Source organism: Trichoderma breve, chromosome 1 (genome assembly GCF_028502605.1).
Source record: "Trichoderma breve strain T069 chromosome 1, whole genome shotgun sequence".
NCBI lineage: Eukaryota > Fungi > Ascomycota > Sordariomycetes > Hypocreales > Hypocreaceae > Trichoderma > Trichoderma breve.
The window spans coordinates 6,912,873-6,926,815 of NC_079232.1; the positions used below are offsets into that span (position 1 = coordinate 6,912,873).

Here is a 13,943-nt window from a genome sequence, read left to right on the forward strand (position 1 = left end):
TCGTCTTCATCAACGAGGGGGATAATTTAAGAATAGCAATGACTATTTTACTTCTGAACATTGAATCATTACACATTGATATATATGTATGGATACGAATATATACAGCAATTCCCGTTGAGTCTTTGGGTATATACACATTTTCTCTGCCCGTTTATTTGACAGCAGCCGCAAACGCAGCGGCCTTTTGTCCACCGAGCTCGAGGTAAAAAGCAGTGTCGGCAAAGGTGTTGTCGTAGCCCACGAACTTTTCGTTGGTGGGGAGCTGGTTGTTTTTCAAGCATGGCAGGCTTTGGGTACCTATTTGGATAACACACACAAACACGTTAGAAGCTGAAGATGTAGGTATGGGGATGATGGGACTCACCTTCGTTGATTTCGTCAAACATGGCGTTGAACGCAAACAGGGGCTTGACTGCCAGGCCAGTGATTGCGTCGGCTTGCATCGAGTAGAAGGAGCCGTTGAAGCGGGGGAAGTAGTCAAAGTTTGCGGGGGTGTTGACGCCGTTGAGGTGGTAGGCTGAGGTGCCGGGCCAGATGAGGGGGGCGTGGTCGATGCCGAGGGATTGGAGGGTTCTAGGGAGGAGGATTGAGTTAGAAGGTTTGCGAGTAGAAGAGAACGGCAAACAAAGAACGAGACAGCACTTACTGAGAGTCGGGAATCTGAGTCGTCGTGTGGTATCCCTTCAAGTAACCACCGTTGCTAAAACTTCCCACAGTCCAAGGGCTAATCAAGTTGGCCGCCTTGTACGCCGACGCAAAGCCCGTGTTTGCCCTCACATCCGTGCCAAAGTTGGCGGGCACGCCAAAGCCAACATACGCGCCGGCGTTCTTGAGCTGTGTGGCAATGTTTGCGCCGTCGGTGACGTTAATGGCGACGGTGGGGAAGCCCACGCCAAACACCATGACGGCGGGCTTGCCGTTGTGGTGGATGTAGGCGGACGAGGTGGTGTAGGGCTTGATCTTGGAGTTGTAGTCGGCGAGGATCGTAGATGCGACGCTGGCGGAGGCGGAGTTTCCGCCTGAGGCGTCGTATTCGACCATGAAGCCTCGGCCGTATTTGACGGCGGCGGCTTCGACTTGGTTGAGGATCTGGGGGTTGGTGAATGCGTTAGTTGGTGCTGGAGTCTCTTGTCTTTTGCAACTCCGTGTAGATGGGGGCGAAACTGACTGTGATGAAAGAGGCATCGGTGAGATGACTGAGGAATCGTTGTACAATGATTCCGTCAATTCCATACTGCTGCATCCACTTAAAGTGCAAGTCGACAACTCCCTGGCAAGTGTTGTCGTAGAGTTGCACCGGTTGGCCATTGGGTGCTGTCAAAGTTGACGTGAAGAGGCAGTTGGCCGGATACTGGCTGACATCGGGCACAAACTCGAATTCAACTAGATTCACTCGTGTCAGCAACAATTCTTCAACCTGAACAATATCTATTTTAAGCATTGTTTCAAAGAGCAAGTTCAAACATACCATTGCCAGGTCCTGGAGTTCCGCCGTTGGGAGACCAGTGGTTGTTAACACCGGATGCTGGCTTGCGGAACCAGCCTTGATAGCCGTACAGCCACTTGCCCTTCAACGTCGATGTATCAACTGCTGCTGCTCTGGCATACTCTTGATGAACCTTTGCGTGTCCCTCATGGCCGTGGGCTACTGCCGTTGAGGCTGCAGCAGCCAGCAACAATCCAGACAAAGTAGCACGCATTGGAAGAGCCGTCTCTTTACAAAACTTGACAAAAAACAGTCCTTTCTTAACAAACAAATAAAGAACCGGCAGATACTCACGGCTCCAGCTTCGGCATTTGAGTCTGGGGGCGGGTCTTAAATATCTCCATTGGCAATTCTCCTCATACGGAGTATATCGTTATGAGTAATCTGATGCTTAAAAGTGCCGGTGAGCGCCGTTGTTTGGGCGTCGTCAGGATAGCGCGGCACCAACGATGCGAGAGAAAAAGGCCCGATGCAACCACACGGATAACCCCTGTAAACAGAAACAAAGGGGAAACAAAACACCAAAACTCGAGCCAAACCACACAAAGTCGACCACGTTCTCGGTGGATGTCGGCATTACTTTCTTACTTGTTGTCTCGAAAAGGAGATTGGTGTATGCCTATCCTGGTGGCAATCATATGCGTGTAACATGTAGTTTATATGTAATCGGATGGAGAGTGCCGGCGGGAGTGTCTTTGGTGTGCTTTTCCGTCGGATGAAGAGGTTTCAGTTACGTGGTTAAGCTTATAACGCCACAATTCCGACGGGTGCTGTCAAAAGCATCGAGTATTTAGTATTTAGGAACTCTATCTGGCCAAATTGGAGGATTCAGAATTACTGATTCAATTGATTCGGTATATTGACGCAATCAACTCAAGGTAGAGCGACTTCCGCTGAATGACATGCTTTATTTGTCTTACCATGCACGCAACCAAGGCCCCAACTCAAACCGAGGTTTCTGTATCGTACCATCACATAGTAGCGGTCAGAATAACTAAACAATTCATTAAATAGGCAGCTTACTCTCAGGAATTAGACACAGTGAGCGGGTTTCTATTGTATGTGGAGTAAATGTTTTGTCGGGTTTGCCCGCTAGAGCTGACTAGTTGCCAAGGTGAAAGAGGAAGCTCCGTAAGAACGAGAGCCACTCCCTGTTGAAGATCGGATCATATAGGCGTTAGGATAGGTTGATGAGACTATAGCTCAGGATAGTCGGGTTAAAAGACGGGCGCTGTTGTGGCTGTTGACATAGTTCGGGATTAACTGACAGCGGCCCCGTTCGGGATTTCGGTTCTGCTAGGGGGCGATCATACAACGTAACATGTCACTATATCGGTGCCGGAGACTAGTCGACTTAGGTAAAACCCTTGAAAACGACTGTCCCTCATATTTTGTTATAAAAGAGTGCAGTTCCATGCTGAGTTGACTCGAAAGATGGTTCGCAATGCTCTTCACTTGAGCGGTGTTGCTTCCCTGGTCAAGGCGATTATGACAACTACCTGGTCTGCTGAAGCTTGGCAGATCTGATCTACCTACGACCTAGAAGCAGATCATTAAGATGTGAATAGTAATCATCTTCTTTTAAGAGCCCAGCGGAAGGATTTGCCAAGTAACCTCGGATCGCGGGGTATTACCACCCTACCGTGTACAGAACAGGCTAGGTTTGTGAAGATGTTATCGAAATGTAGTAAAAGCGTCGGGTGCTGAATGAATGGCTTCTTTCGGATATTTAGATCTGTTGGGAATGCAAGGGACCCGGTGCTTATCTGGGGAAACTAAGCCATGGCGGTGCTCAAATCTGATCCCATGACTCGCATATCTGATTCATCGAAGCGCACAAACCATCTACTGGCTTTACCGATACTCCTAAAAGAGGTGGATGGTTCAGCCAGGATCCCTGCTCAATACCTATATATATAGGCTGATGGTGATTTCAGTTGTAGATGGTATTTGTGATAAATTGCACCATAATCCTCAGCAATCCTCCACAACGCTCATCTTGATCTACCCAGTATATCACGGAACGTATTGTCCTCCCGCAACTATGTAGAGTTCGAGGCAGCCGAGCTCGCATCTGAATTGAGAATGGCAATCTCCTCCAACCAAATAACCTTGCCGTCGCCATTCACCTCGCCCATAAGCATCGCCTCCGCATTAGTCTCCGTACCATCTTTTCCGTGTCCATACGCAGAGTGTCTTTCAGAAAACAAGTTTCCATCTCGCAAAAGGTAATGGGATTTGATGTCAACAGACGTTGTCCTGGCGCGGATGGCTTTTATGTACGGGATAAACTCGTCCCATGTCATCCGGTTCATGTTCACGGTAATGATGGCTTCTTTGACGTAGATGTTGAGGATCATTTCTTCGAGTGAGGTGTCGGGGCTATTGAAGGCCGCTTCGAGGGCTGCGGAGAAAGACTCTTTGCTGGAGAGGGGCCTGACAGTAGACATGGTGACTATATTGGTCTGTAATACAGAGTCAGATGAGAGTCTCTAGGTTAAGTTGTTGAGTTGTCGCCTTGGGCTAAATTGAATGGATGATCTCTCTGGAATTTCGATGCGAAGTTACCCTTCCTACCTGTATGTGGATCTCAACGGCAGTGGTGAATAGCTTACCGCAGAGTGAATATTCCAAAAGGATTGAAATGCCGTTTATGAGAGGTTTAGAGAAAAATTGCCTTCCCCGCGTCATGCTTGTCTCAATGTGATCTTATGTGAATCTCATCCACACTCTCAGCTTACGTGCTTACTCACATAACACAGTGGTTGTTATTTTTAGCTAACAAATTGAAGTAAACTATGATCATTAGTCATGAAGCTTGTGCTGCCTGTAGAAACCCACTAAATCATGGATGTGATGTTGAGATAAAGTTTGGGATTGAGTTTGGGTTGTCTCTAGATCGGTTGAGTCCATTGGCTGGCAACTGCGTACGACTCTACAGAGCTGCGATGCATTAGTCAAGAGGATGGGCGGTGGGTTATTTTTGCAAGGGTTCGGAAAAGAATCATTTGCCAGTGTTGACTAAACGCGTTGTATTTATTATCTCACTCTTCTAGTTCTGGATGAATCCTAGTACCATTATACCGCCTTGACCGAGCACAAATAGAATGAGAATCGGAGTGTATATAAGTAACATGCGGTGCATCAAGAACTTATGGGAGTTGCAAGTCTCCCTTGGTCACCAGCTCCGAAATACGAAGAATGTAGTTTCCATATCTCTTGGGGTATGCCTTCTGGACGGCCGCCTCCAACTCCTGCCAAGTGGTGGTTTCTGCATTGAGCTTTGTCCACGTGCGGATGTAATCCTGGGTAGCCTTCAAGTGCTCCAACCCAAAGTCGTCCGTGGATTGACGGTGAGATGGCACGACAACCTTGGGATGAAGCTTGGCTATCTGGTCAATGGCATCTATCCAGTTCTGACGGAGCTCAGGTGTTGTGTTTTCAGCGAGGTACTGGTAAATATTTCCGTAAAGAACGTCTCCTCCAACAACTAGCTCCAGAGAGGGTACATGAAGAACGGTGGATGAGGCAGTATCACCACCAACGACTTCAACAGCGCGGAACTCGTGGCCGTCTACTGTAAAGCAATCTTGACCTTCTGGGAAGACGTGGACTTTGGGGTTGGGCTTTGGGCTTTCTCCCAGCTCAGGAAATGTAGGAACCCACAGGCCGTCCCAAATTGCTGGAGCAAGCTGTTCTAGCATGTGCTCATAAGTGCCCTGAGTTGCGCGGATGGAGGCATCTGGGAAGTGCTCCTGGATAGCTTCCGCGGCGAAAAAGTGATCGCCATGGCCGTGAGTGATGTAAATGGTGCTCAGCTTTCGGTGTTCGATGATTTCAGCAATCCAAGTCGCAACTGGCTCGGCTCGAGACCTAACTGCGGGAGCATCAACGAGCACCGCTTCGTTTTGCGTAGTGATCAAGGTGAATGTAGTAGGGTTGAAGATGACGGGATCTGTAAAGTTTTGTCCAGCGAAAACGGCTGGCACGGGAGAGTCCCAGTATGTGTAGGCCTGGATGTTGTGTCCATGGGCAATTGGGATATGGGGAGACATGGTGGATCAAGTGTAATTTCTTTATCGAATTGATCAATTGAGTACATAGATTGAATTAACACTCAAAAATCAGCGGCTCTGGCAAAGCATTTATGTCTGATGCGGCTTGACACTTATCTAAGCCGAGAGGCGGCAAGTTCCGTAGCTGAAGGGTTGCCAGATCGAGGAGGACATTAGTGATAATTACGCCATGCCTGTAGCTGCACCAAAATGGTGTCCACCATTGCCCCAATTGAGTAACACACGGATCAGGCCCTGTATACTCGTATGCGCTGGGCGTATTGTCCGCTAATCACCGAAATGCTACGGTAGAGCGCGGACTTTTGCGGATGTTTTGCGGAACTTTGCTTGGGAGTTGTATGGAATTATTCTAGTGTTAGTAAACAACATTTATAATCAGCTCAGATCTACATGGGGTTTTCTCATGTTCACCGAGTTTGGGGATGGTGTAATACTCTTGACCGAGGTTAATTATAGAGATGTAATCAACGATTTGTTGAGGACTCCAAGCCGTAGCTTATCAACAGATATCCAAGTGATGGATGTATTACTCATGAAATTACCTTTTAGTCAGAGGATGGGCCAAGAAACTGCATTTCTAAGAGCGCTATGCTTAGGATGTCATCTACAACCTGTTTCAACAAATAAAATGACTATTGAACTCGTACTTATAGGAAGAAGACAGTTCAAGGTTGCTTTTATAACTTGATAGCCATTGCGGGATCAAATACATGCGGGTCTCGTTTAGTCTTGCTCTTCACCTTTTCCTTTGGAAAAACATATCCCCACTGGTTTGCCAATAGTCTAATACCCTTATACTGGAAATCCGTAGAATAGTGCGTATGGCCGAAGATCCAGCAAGTGACATTACCCCAGTTTCCCTTGGTTACAAGATCGGTCGCAAACGCAGGTGTCCATGGGCTATTGGTATCCGCCGGCTTGGACGTGCCTTGTAAACACGGTGCGTGATGCGTCACGATGACAATTTGCCTGGAATTATCTTGGTCCTGTGTTGCCAATTGCGCAACTTCTTTGCGAAGCCATTCAGCTTCCTCAATGTGAATCTGACTATGTTTCAGCGTAGTCCATCCGATTATTTTTTTTTAAAGTCGTTGATCTTTGTTTCAATCATAGTGGCAGCCTCTTCCGGTATAGCTGACCAAAGCGTGCAGCCCAGAATCGTGAGATTGGAATCTGGGTCATCCCAGCGAGACTTGTTCAAAAGTACAACAAAGTCTTTGAGAGACGGCTCTTCTGAGAGGCGCTGCGCCATACCCACTCCTGAATCATAGTCGAGTTCATAAATTCGTGGTTTCCCAACACTAGAAACACCTTTTTATATCGAGAGGCTTGCATTTCGAGGAACGCTTTGTAGTTGCCGTAGTCAACCAGTCTCCCGATATCGCCAGCCAGTAGAAGAAATGGTGCAGTCACCGGGAAGGTATATGACATATATTGTTGGCCTATCTCGAGATGCAAATCGGACAGGATCTGTATCCGAATCTGTGGCTGGCGTATCTTTCGTATTAAAGTCTTTAGTAATTGTGGCATTTTCTCGGAGAGAAGTGGTGGATGGCTGCCAAACGTCAACTCCCTTCGTTTGTGTGCAAGACGATTTTGTCCTACAGAAGATCATGTGATGTAAACGGGTTGGCAGAGCAACAAGATTCAAGACACTTAATAAGAGCTTGTTTACGGTATAATATCGATTGTAGTAAGCCGAGATCATTAGTTTCCCGTTCCCAAGCCGTAGTCACAGTATAAAACCCCAAGATGTTGGATGCTTATGGAAGCTGACAAAGACAAAAAGTGGATATTGCTATATCGACTTATTCTAATAACGAAGAGGCCGAGTGGCTGCAAACAGATTGGATTGGCCGCAGCCACCTGAGGTCTCTTTTACCAATACCGCGTGCATGGCACTCCAGACCCGTGGACAGTTTGATCTGATAGATCTTGAATTTGCTCTGGATACTCATGGATGGGGCCTTGAGTTATCATATACCAGTTTACTGAATACTCTCTGTAACGTGCAAATGAGAAGCAATACACTCTCCAACCCACAAACCTTCTCAAGGAGTACTATTAACTCAGTTGCAATGAAGTAATGGGCTAAACCTGGGTTTGCTTGAGTTGAGAAGTAGCTTCAGGTATGTATAAGACTGGGGAGATAATGAGGCCCTCTTTCTTTAGATTCTAGAACAAAGGTTTACAGTCTTATTCTACGAGTGGCAATTGAGAGAAGAGCCCATGTGATCTCCCGGCTGGCAACTCAACGCATAACAACTTGCATATTTTCGATATGCGATGTTATTAGAGAGCTTGTCTGTCTACTCATGCCAGTAACCAAGTTTTTCGATAGCCTCATGGACCACCAGGTCCATGGTGATCTCGATCCATATCTCTTTCAACAGTGAGCCGCCTTCACCACCCTCCTCTTCAGGATAGACTTAAACTTCCGCATATCACTGGTCATGCCAATGCCAGTGATACGCTGCCGAAACTGTTCATGTGTAGCTGTGCAGTTTTAGTAGGCACATCCACAAGGGCCTAGGAGCACTTGGAACCGCCGCTCTTAGTTTCACCCTTCTGTATCAAGTGCCCAAACGTGACTTTTCGGTAGGGTATATAGGGGTAGAGTGAGCCCCTCGTTGAAATCCATGCCATGGCTGCATGTCTGGCTGGTAATCTCGAGGAGCCTCCATTGAATGTTGCTGGTTCGCCTGGACTTGCCTAGCCCGAGCCTGGTGAACTCTCAGCTGCTGCTGTCACTTAGTCCTCTTTATCTGGAGAACCATATTGCGGGATTGGGTCCTCGATGCGGTTCTTGACGATAGCACCGCCAGTATGGATGCGAGCATGTCGAGCCAAGTTATCTCTGCGAGAGAAACTCTTACCACACTCACTGCACTCAAAAGCCTCCCTTTGGGTGTGGACAGTATGGTAGTGTCGGTTGAGGGATTTTTGGCCGTGGAAGCGTTGGTTGCAGCGATCACAGATAATGGTCCTGGAAGGGTCCTCGGCCAGCGGCTGCTTGCGATCGCTGCGATTGGTGGAGGTAGGCATGGAGGAAGAAGCTTCATAGTCCGAAGCGGCAGAGGCAGTCTCGGTGACGACAATCTGCTCGTCGCCAGACTGGAAACCGCCAGTAGCGTTCATGATTGACGTAGGCTTCTGATTGCGAATATGCATCATCTCTTGATCTGATACCTGAAGTACTTCTGACGGTCCCGTGGGGCTAGGATCACCAAAGAAAGGAGGCGGGCCTGTATCCATGGGAGACTGAGGACCAGGATGCATTGGGGGACCAGCCGCGGTTCGTCCAAGAGAGCGGCGAGTCTTCTGTGGCATATGTACGGATTGAATTGCTTCAGAACCAGGAGCCCTAGGAGCGAATTGGGGGGCATAGTGATGAGAGCAGAGAGATTCTGCAAATATGGGCTCTTCGCAACTCCAAACGGAGCACCTCGACCTCAGCCTAAGCGCCTCATCGCGATTCATAGGTGCGGGATTGCTAGGCGGCGGGAAGTTGCCCATGCCAAACGCCCTAGGAGGGGGAGGAATGGGAGAATGAGGCCTAGGCCAGACCATGTCCAGAGGGGGCCGTGGGGGCTGTCCGGCGTAGTAGCTTGCAGGACGATATTTGGCACGAGGCCGGCCAGAGGCAGCGGGCTGCTGGAGCTGCTGAGCCTGCTGGACTCCATACGCAGCGGGATCTTCAAACTGGCCTCTTCGGTGACTACGCTGAGAGACGACGGGCTGAGTGATAGCATGCTTAGTTGGGTTGTGTTGTGCCTTCTTAGGGCCCCTGGGATTACTTAAGTCTTTTGGATCCCTTGAATCCCTCGAGTCTCTATTCTTTGGTCGAAGTCGGGGCTTTTCGTGGTCTCCTTCGCCGTCGTCGTCTTCAATGGGTCGAGCGAAGACTGCAGGATCAGGTGGAGCACGAGCATGAGGCTCTTGAGAATCCTGAGGGTCGTGATGGCGGTTTCGATATGGTGCGGGTGTGCTGTCAGAGTAAGGAGAGTGGCTTCTGATGCTCGAGGCTATCTCATCATCGGAGTCAGGCTCTGGCATTCTGATCTTGCTGATATTGAATTGCTCAGGGCTCCTTGGGGGCGGTGATCTGGCGTATCGTCGAGTGCTCTCCATGCCGATGGTGCTGCCAGCGTCCTCGTCAACATCCTCCACATAGGCTACCATACGTTTGTTAATGTTAGGTCGAGGGCTCCTGGACCTGTCGTATTGGTCTTGGGATCTTCGAATGCGTTCTGGATGGGTTGTTTCTTTAAGCTTCCGGCCAAAAGTATCAAGGATTCCTATGCAGCATATTAATACCTGGCCTATGCTAATTACTATAAGTTCTAGATCGTGGCTTACTGTTCATTTCTTTGTCATGTTTCTCGAATAATTGATGCATGGCGTTGTCATGTTTCTCCAATAATTGATCCATGGCGTTGAATCGGCGATCAAGTACCACGTCGACGGTGCTGCCAGTGTCCTCGTCAGCATCCTCCACGTAGCTTACCATAGATCTATCCACAGTACTCTGGGTGTTGACATTGTGTGGTAAATCCGCCGATGAAAGCTCAACCTGGGGGCCTCGAGGCGGTGCCATAGGCTCCGCCTGAGGCTGTTGTTGGTTGCCTACACCAGCGGTAGTCTCTTGCCGGATGGTCTGAGGTTGGCTGGTCATCTGTGGCTGTATCATCGAGTTTCTATCCATTGCTTGCATATGATCCTGGCGGTGGCTCTGCCACCGCCGCAGAACCTCAATGAGCTTCTCCTTGGGGAGATCATTGATGGCCTGCCTTTGTTCTGGGGTCATGTTGGCGAGCATAGCATTGAATGCGGTGTGATTGGGCTTTTGAACTCCTTGGTGAAATTGCTGGTCACTAAATTGGACGCCAGCTTGCCCCATGTCCTGTGGCACCTTGGAACTGATATTATCAGAACTTGTAACGGGGGTGCTTGAGGTATCTATAATTGGATTCTGCGACGTAGCCATGCCTCTACCCATCTGGGCCAAGGCGTGAGCTTGAGCTTCAGTAATACAATGAATTTGAGCTTCAGGATCGTTTGCCTGACGCTTTTTCAAAAAGTCCATTGTTTTATTTGCCATAGTTTGGCTATATGCTTCCTAGATTCTCTACGTTAGCATCTTCTACTTTATGCTGCCCCCTTCTTTAATATAAAGAAAGAAGCTAAATTGACTAATACGTGCTTCAGTTGACGACTTATGAAATGCTTCCCTCTCAAATTGGCAGCCAAAGTCAGTTGCTCGATTGTAGTCAAGTCCACCCATCGCCAGGGAGATATTAGAAATTCTCATGCAAGTATTAGCTATTAGTAGTTTCTGTAGTTAAAGAATAAGGCTTGGAGTACATACAGGTCTAATGTTTTCCCCATTCGCTTGTTTACAGAAAAGCTTGAGTGCCATGTTTTGCCGTCCATTGGCGGTGTATTTCTTTGCATGATTGTCTGAAGAACAATCTGCTGTAACTGATTAGCTGTCGGCCTTCGCTTTGGCTGAGAATCCAGCGGCTCTCTCTCGGCCTCAGCCATGAAGTCGTTACCGACAACGCTATCACTAGAGATAGGATGAAGACTAGAAAGAGGATTATCAACAAACGGATCGCCTTTGGAAAGGTGTGCATACCTAGACATCTCTTGTCTATTGCCAATATCGGATCTACCTAAGTCTGATCTGTTAGAAGACGAACCACTTGAGCTCTCGGCTTTTTTAAGCCCCGATACTTTGCTCGTGGGCAGCCACATGGGCAGCCACATGGGCGGCTTGGCATTGCCGTAGCCAGGACAGACCATACCGGCTTCGCTGCAGTTATCACAGACCGGAATCTTGCCGTCACATAGCGTACCGCGGCGTTGACACTCCCAGCATTGCGACTCTTTCGAAGTCATGTATTGTTCATTTGATGGGCCAGCAACGTCACTACTATCCTCCTGCGGAGCGTGTTCTTGTTCGAGTTGGGGGTTCGACATGTCTATGTCGTCAGAATCCATGTCATGCCTAGAGTTGGCCTCATATTCGAACTGGATGGTACTTTGTGTACTGTTTTGTCCGTCACTCGATTCTGGAGAGGAGATTATCTCGGTTTTGTTAACCCTGACATGCTCTGAATGCTGAACCAAGTCAATGTGGGTATTGTCTTGCTGGAAGAGCATATCCACAAAGTCTTCGTCGCTAGCCGCAGCATCGACTGCGGCTGATGGCTCAGCTATATCGTCCAAGCTCCCATCAACAGCCGACTGGATTATAAGAATGTCCTCATCATCTAAAAGATTAATCGTGCTTCTACTTCGCGGTTGTGAGCTGTTGGATCCATTTTTGTCACTTCCAACGTCGCCTAGAATATCCTCGTCGTAGTGGATTGGAAGTGATATGATGGCAAGCGATCTCAAGTGGCCAGTTATGTGATCCGTTAGACGGGTATCGATTTCAGACTCGTCTTTACCACAAAGAGGGCATGACATGAATAGCTTTGTTAAGCTGCGAGCGTTTCTGTTTGCCAAGGAGCGAAGCTTGCTGTCGTTAAGTTTGCTGTCGTGAACGTCCCGCATATGTTGCATGTAACTATCACATGTTGGAAACAGGCCCAGTTCACGATGCGATGGGCAGCGCCAGCGTTGAATGTGTTGATGCATATGGCTGAGCCATTTTTCGCTATGCTTGTAAAGCTCATCTGGCTCACTGCACTCTTCAAAGAGGCATACATATGGGTCCAGGTCATTTTTTACATGATTTCTTGAGAGCTAGTTAGCAATTTCTTGTGATCGCTAGGCTGTACGTTTATACAAGCTAATAAAGATATCGACTCACTGCCATTTTTTCTCATTGAATACCTCTTCAAGAGAAAGCGTATAAAAGCAATATGGACATGTGACTTCCCCTATAGCCGGAACATCTGGCTTGAAAACTTTGCTGAGCTGTTCCTCTGTGGATAATCTCCTTTTCGCATCTCTCATATTAATAGCATCGTCGAGGATTGGGTCGGCGGCAGAGCTTGGCTCATCGGCTTTTCCGAGCATAGCTTGATGAGCCGCCAGCTGCTCTGCCTTAAACTGTTCGTATTTTCTCTTGGCATGGAGCCCAGGCGCTGCTGGAAACTTGAGGGCTTCATGGTTGCCTAACGCTACAGTCATGGTGGTTGAAACGACGGATGGGCTTGAAGTAACCATTTTGAACTTTTCGGGCTGTAGAGTTGTTGCACTTTTGATCCGAGAGGGTGCAATAGCCTTCTGGTTATCTTCTAATTGTAGAAGGGAATCTGGCAATGTGATGGAGACTTTGTTTTCCACCTTTGGTAGCTGGATAGCAGTGCCTCCATAACGGGATCTCCTATACAAAATACGCTTCCGGCGAAGAATCATTGCGTCAGCAAGTCTCTGTTGAATACTCTCGCTAGCTGTGGGAAAACCATCACCGATATAGTGTTTGTAGTGACTCAACAGTATTGGCTGAACATCATTTCCTTCCTCGTCTATCATGTGAAAGTCTCTGGCTTGAACATTTTGAGAGTCTTGGCTAGCTTTTCGAATGATGTTTGACATTTTGTTGAGATGACTGATCTCGGTAGCAACATAGCCCAAAAGCTTTTCCAGCCTTTCGTCAAGAACGCTTGAGATGTGTGTTTCTGGACTATTTGCATGGCTATGAAGGAGTTCCAAGACTGTTTGGGCATTAGACTGATTTATATAGCTCTGAAGATATTTGATTGTTATAAATGAAGCCGAGAAAAGACCATTACGTACGCTTTTGAATGCGATAGTTTAATGATTCTAACAAGCTTATAGTGATACTTTGCACCTCAGGAGCGTATCGAAGCCGGTGATCCATAGATGCTCGCCCAAGAGCAAAGACTCCAATCCCACTAGTCCAGGTAGAAAATCTGGCGACTTGATCCTCCACCAGAGAAAATTCTCTGGGGTGGATAGACGATTCTCGCGAGAGGCATTTGTTGAATGATTCGAGACATTGGTTAGCAGCAGCAGCAACAGTTTTCTTGTTTGGTTCAGTTGTCGCGCTGGTGTTCGTCATGGCTAGTAGATAATCTGTCCTCACGCGATAAACCGATCATCTACTATTATCCGCTTTTCGTAGTTGTGTACAGGGCATTGAAGTGGTGTCAGCTTCTCCTCACGCCGACGGTACTACCTGGATTAATCAGGCTGCGAGCCTCACTCAACCACCCTTGAGCCTTTTGTGATTGGCCAAACTCGTATGCGTGGTTGAATGATCGGCTATGCCTCGCTTAATTCATCTCAATAATCCCCGCTTCCCTCTCTTACGACAGGAATTACAGAAGCAATACGCGAATTATCGTTGTTTACAGTCACTCACACGTTGAGCGGAGAATCTATAGCCAAAGCCAACAGCA

At 47.9% G+C, this 13,943-nt stretch overlaps 5 protein-coding genes across 5 annotated transcripts; all 5 read right to left on the minus strand.

Moving 5' to 3' along the window:
• Positions 1-154: 154 nt before the first annotated feature.
• On the minus strand, positions 155-1,703 carry T069G_02017 (uncharacterized protein; the record flags this gene model as incomplete). The annotated part of the gene is made up of 5 exons (XM_056169227.1): positions 155-300; positions 368-576; positions 650-1,092; positions 1,172-1,386; positions 1,472-1,703. The coding sequence occupies 5 exons, from the start codon at positions 1,701-1,703 to the stop codon at positions 155-157; spliced, it is 1,245 nt and encodes a 414-aa protein (XP_056034543.1).
• A 1,828-nt stretch (positions 1,704-3,531) lies between these two features.
• On the minus strand, positions 3,532-3,939 carry T069G_02018 (uncharacterized protein; the record flags this gene model as incomplete). Its single annotated transcript, XM_056169228.1, has 1 exon — positions 3,532-3,939. One exon carries the CDS (start codon positions 3,937-3,939, stop codon positions 3,532-3,534), a length of 408 nt encoding a protein of 135 aa, XP_056034544.1.
• Positions 3,940-4,641: 702 nt separating this feature from the next.
• Positions 4,642-5,544, minus strand: T069G_02019 (metallo-beta-lactamase superfamily domain-containing protein; the record flags this gene model as incomplete). The annotated part of the gene is made up of 2 exons (XM_056169229.1): positions 4,642-4,941; positions 4,999-5,544. The coding sequence occupies 2 exons, from the start codon at positions 5,542-5,544 to the stop codon at positions 4,642-4,644; spliced, it is 846 nt and encodes a 281-aa protein (XP_056034545.1).
• Positions 5,545-6,242: 698 nt separating this feature from the next.
• On the minus strand, positions 6,243-7,095 carry T069G_02020 (calcineurin-like phosphoesterase domain-containing protein; the record flags this gene model as incomplete). The annotated part of the gene is made up of 3 exons (XM_056169230.1): positions 6,243-6,612; positions 6,705-6,757; positions 6,820-7,095. 3 exons carry the CDS (start codon positions 7,093-7,095, stop codon positions 6,243-6,245), a joined length of 699 nt encoding a protein of 232 aa, XP_056034546.1.
• A 1,221-nt stretch (positions 7,096-8,316) lies between these two features.
• T069G_02021 (zinc finger, c2H2 type domain-containing protein) lies at positions 8,317-13,603 on the minus strand (the record flags this gene model as incomplete). The annotated part of the gene is made up of 5 exons (XM_056169231.1): positions 8,317-9,863; positions 9,925-10,684; positions 10,966-12,310; positions 12,386-13,235; positions 13,318-13,603. The coding sequence occupies 5 exons, from the start codon at positions 13,601-13,603 to the stop codon at positions 8,317-8,319; spliced, it is 4,788 nt and encodes a 1,595-aa protein (XP_056034547.1).
• Positions 13,604-13,943: the final 340 nt, after the last annotated feature.